General features: G+C 50.6%; 1 protein-coding gene across 1 annotated transcript; it reads left to right on the forward strand.

The window, feature by feature from the left end:
• Positions 1-528: 528 nt before the first annotated feature.
• LOC311201413 (olfactory receptor 14C36-like) lies at positions 529-1,470 on the forward strand (the record flags this gene model as incomplete). Its single annotated transcript, XM_084275802.1, has 1 exon — positions 529-1,470. One exon carries the CDS (start codon positions 529-531, stop codon positions 1,468-1,470), a length of 942 nt encoding a protein of 313 aa, XP_084131928.1.
• Between the last annotated feature and the right edge of the window lie 326 nt (positions 1,471-1,796).

Raw genomic sequence — 1,796 nt, forward strand, 5'->3', positions numbered from 1 at the left:
CCAGTTTCTTCTGCGGGGAACAGCAGGGTGTGATCACAGAGTGTCCAGCACAGGGCAGCTGAGAGCAGGGCTGATGGACAGAGCAGCTCTCCCCACTCTGCACCCAGGGGAAGGTTTCACTGGCACTGCAGCAGCAATGTCAGGGAGTTCTCACAGGAGAAACACTCCTCAGGTACAGGCAGGAGAAAACCAAAGCTCCAAAGCTCTGCTCTGCCCTCAGGTGAAATTGGATTGACAGTGCTGAAAAGCTCATTCCTATCCACAGGGCATTTAGTCTGAGATCACACCATCCTTCTATTTACTGACTGCTGCAAGGCAGGACTGAGTTCTCCACAGCCCACAGCCAACCCTCCTCCCAGCAGTGGAACACTCAGTCCAGCACAAAAAAGACCTCCAAAAAAGGGACCTGTCAGAAGTCCTCCTTAATACAGAGAGTCAATGTGAATTGAAAGAGGCTTTCCTCAAGGACGAGATCAGTAAATTATCCTTTTTCCTCCTTTGACAGCTCTCCACGGTTGATGGCAGCAGATGTCCAACAGCAGCTCCATCAGCCAGTTCCTCCTCCTGGCCTTTGCAGACACACAGGAGCTGCAGCTCCTGCACTTCTGCCTCTTCCTGGGCATCTACCTGGCTGCTCTCCTGGGAAATGGCCTCATCATCATCACCATATCCTGTGACCACCACCTCCACACCCCCATGTACTTCTTCCTCCTCAACCTCGCTGTTACTGACCTTGGCTGCATCTCCACCACAATTCCCAAATCCATGGCCAATGCCTTTTGGGACACCAGGGCCATTTCCTACACAGGATGTGTGGCTCAACTCTTTTTCTTTTTATTTTTGATTGTCACAGAGTACTATATTCTCACTGTCATGGCCTATGACCGCTACGTTGCCATCTGCCAGCCCCTGCACTACGGGACCCTCCTGGGCAGCAGAGCTTGTGTCCACATGGCAGCAACTGCCTGGGCCAGTGGGTTTCTCTATTCTCTGCTGCACACAGCCAATACATTTTCACTCCCACTCTGCAAGGGCAATGTCATTGACCAGTTCTTCTGTGAAATCCCCCAGATCCTCAAGCTCTCCTGCTCAGATGCCTACCTCAGGGAAATTGGACTCATTGTGGTCAGTGTCTGTTCAGGTTTTGGGTGTTTTGTGTTCATTGTGGTGTCCTATGTGCAGATCTTCAGGGCTGTGCTGAGGATCCCCTCGCAGCAGGGACGGCACAAAGCCTTTTCCACCTGCATTCCTCACCTGGCCGTGGTCTCCCTGTTTGTCATCAGTGTCCTATTTGCCTACCTGAAGCCCCCCTCCATCTCCTCCCTTGTGCTGGATATGGTAGTGGCATTTCTTTACTCGGTGGTTCCACCAGCAGTGAACCCCCTCATCTACAGCATGAGGAACCAGGAGCTCAAAGATACTTTGTGGAAACTGATTACTAGTGTGTCTGGTGTTTCTAAGCAGCAATAAACTGCACCATGTTGTGGAAGTATTTTTCCTTCTAGTCTGTGTAATCTATAATCCCATTCCTAATGCAGCTTCTCCTGAACTTGTGTGACCCAGACCTGTGCTCTCTTTGCATAAGGTCTCCCTGAAAACAGACAGAGCCTCTGTGGGTTGGGATAAGGACAGTTTACTGACAAAAGAACCATAAAAAAGGGGAACAATAACAGCCCCAATTGCACTCACACCCATGTATAGCACAGAGAGTACATTACAAACCCAACAATAACAGAGTGCTGTAGCATGCCATGACCACCCCTCCTCAGCCAGCCCCTTTGATGGGGAAGTGATGT

Source organism: Gallinula chloropus, assembly GCF_964237585.1.
Source record: "Gallinula chloropus genome assembly, chromosome: 27".
NCBI lineage: Eukaryota > Metazoa > Chordata > Aves > Gruiformes > Rallidae > Gallinula > Gallinula chloropus.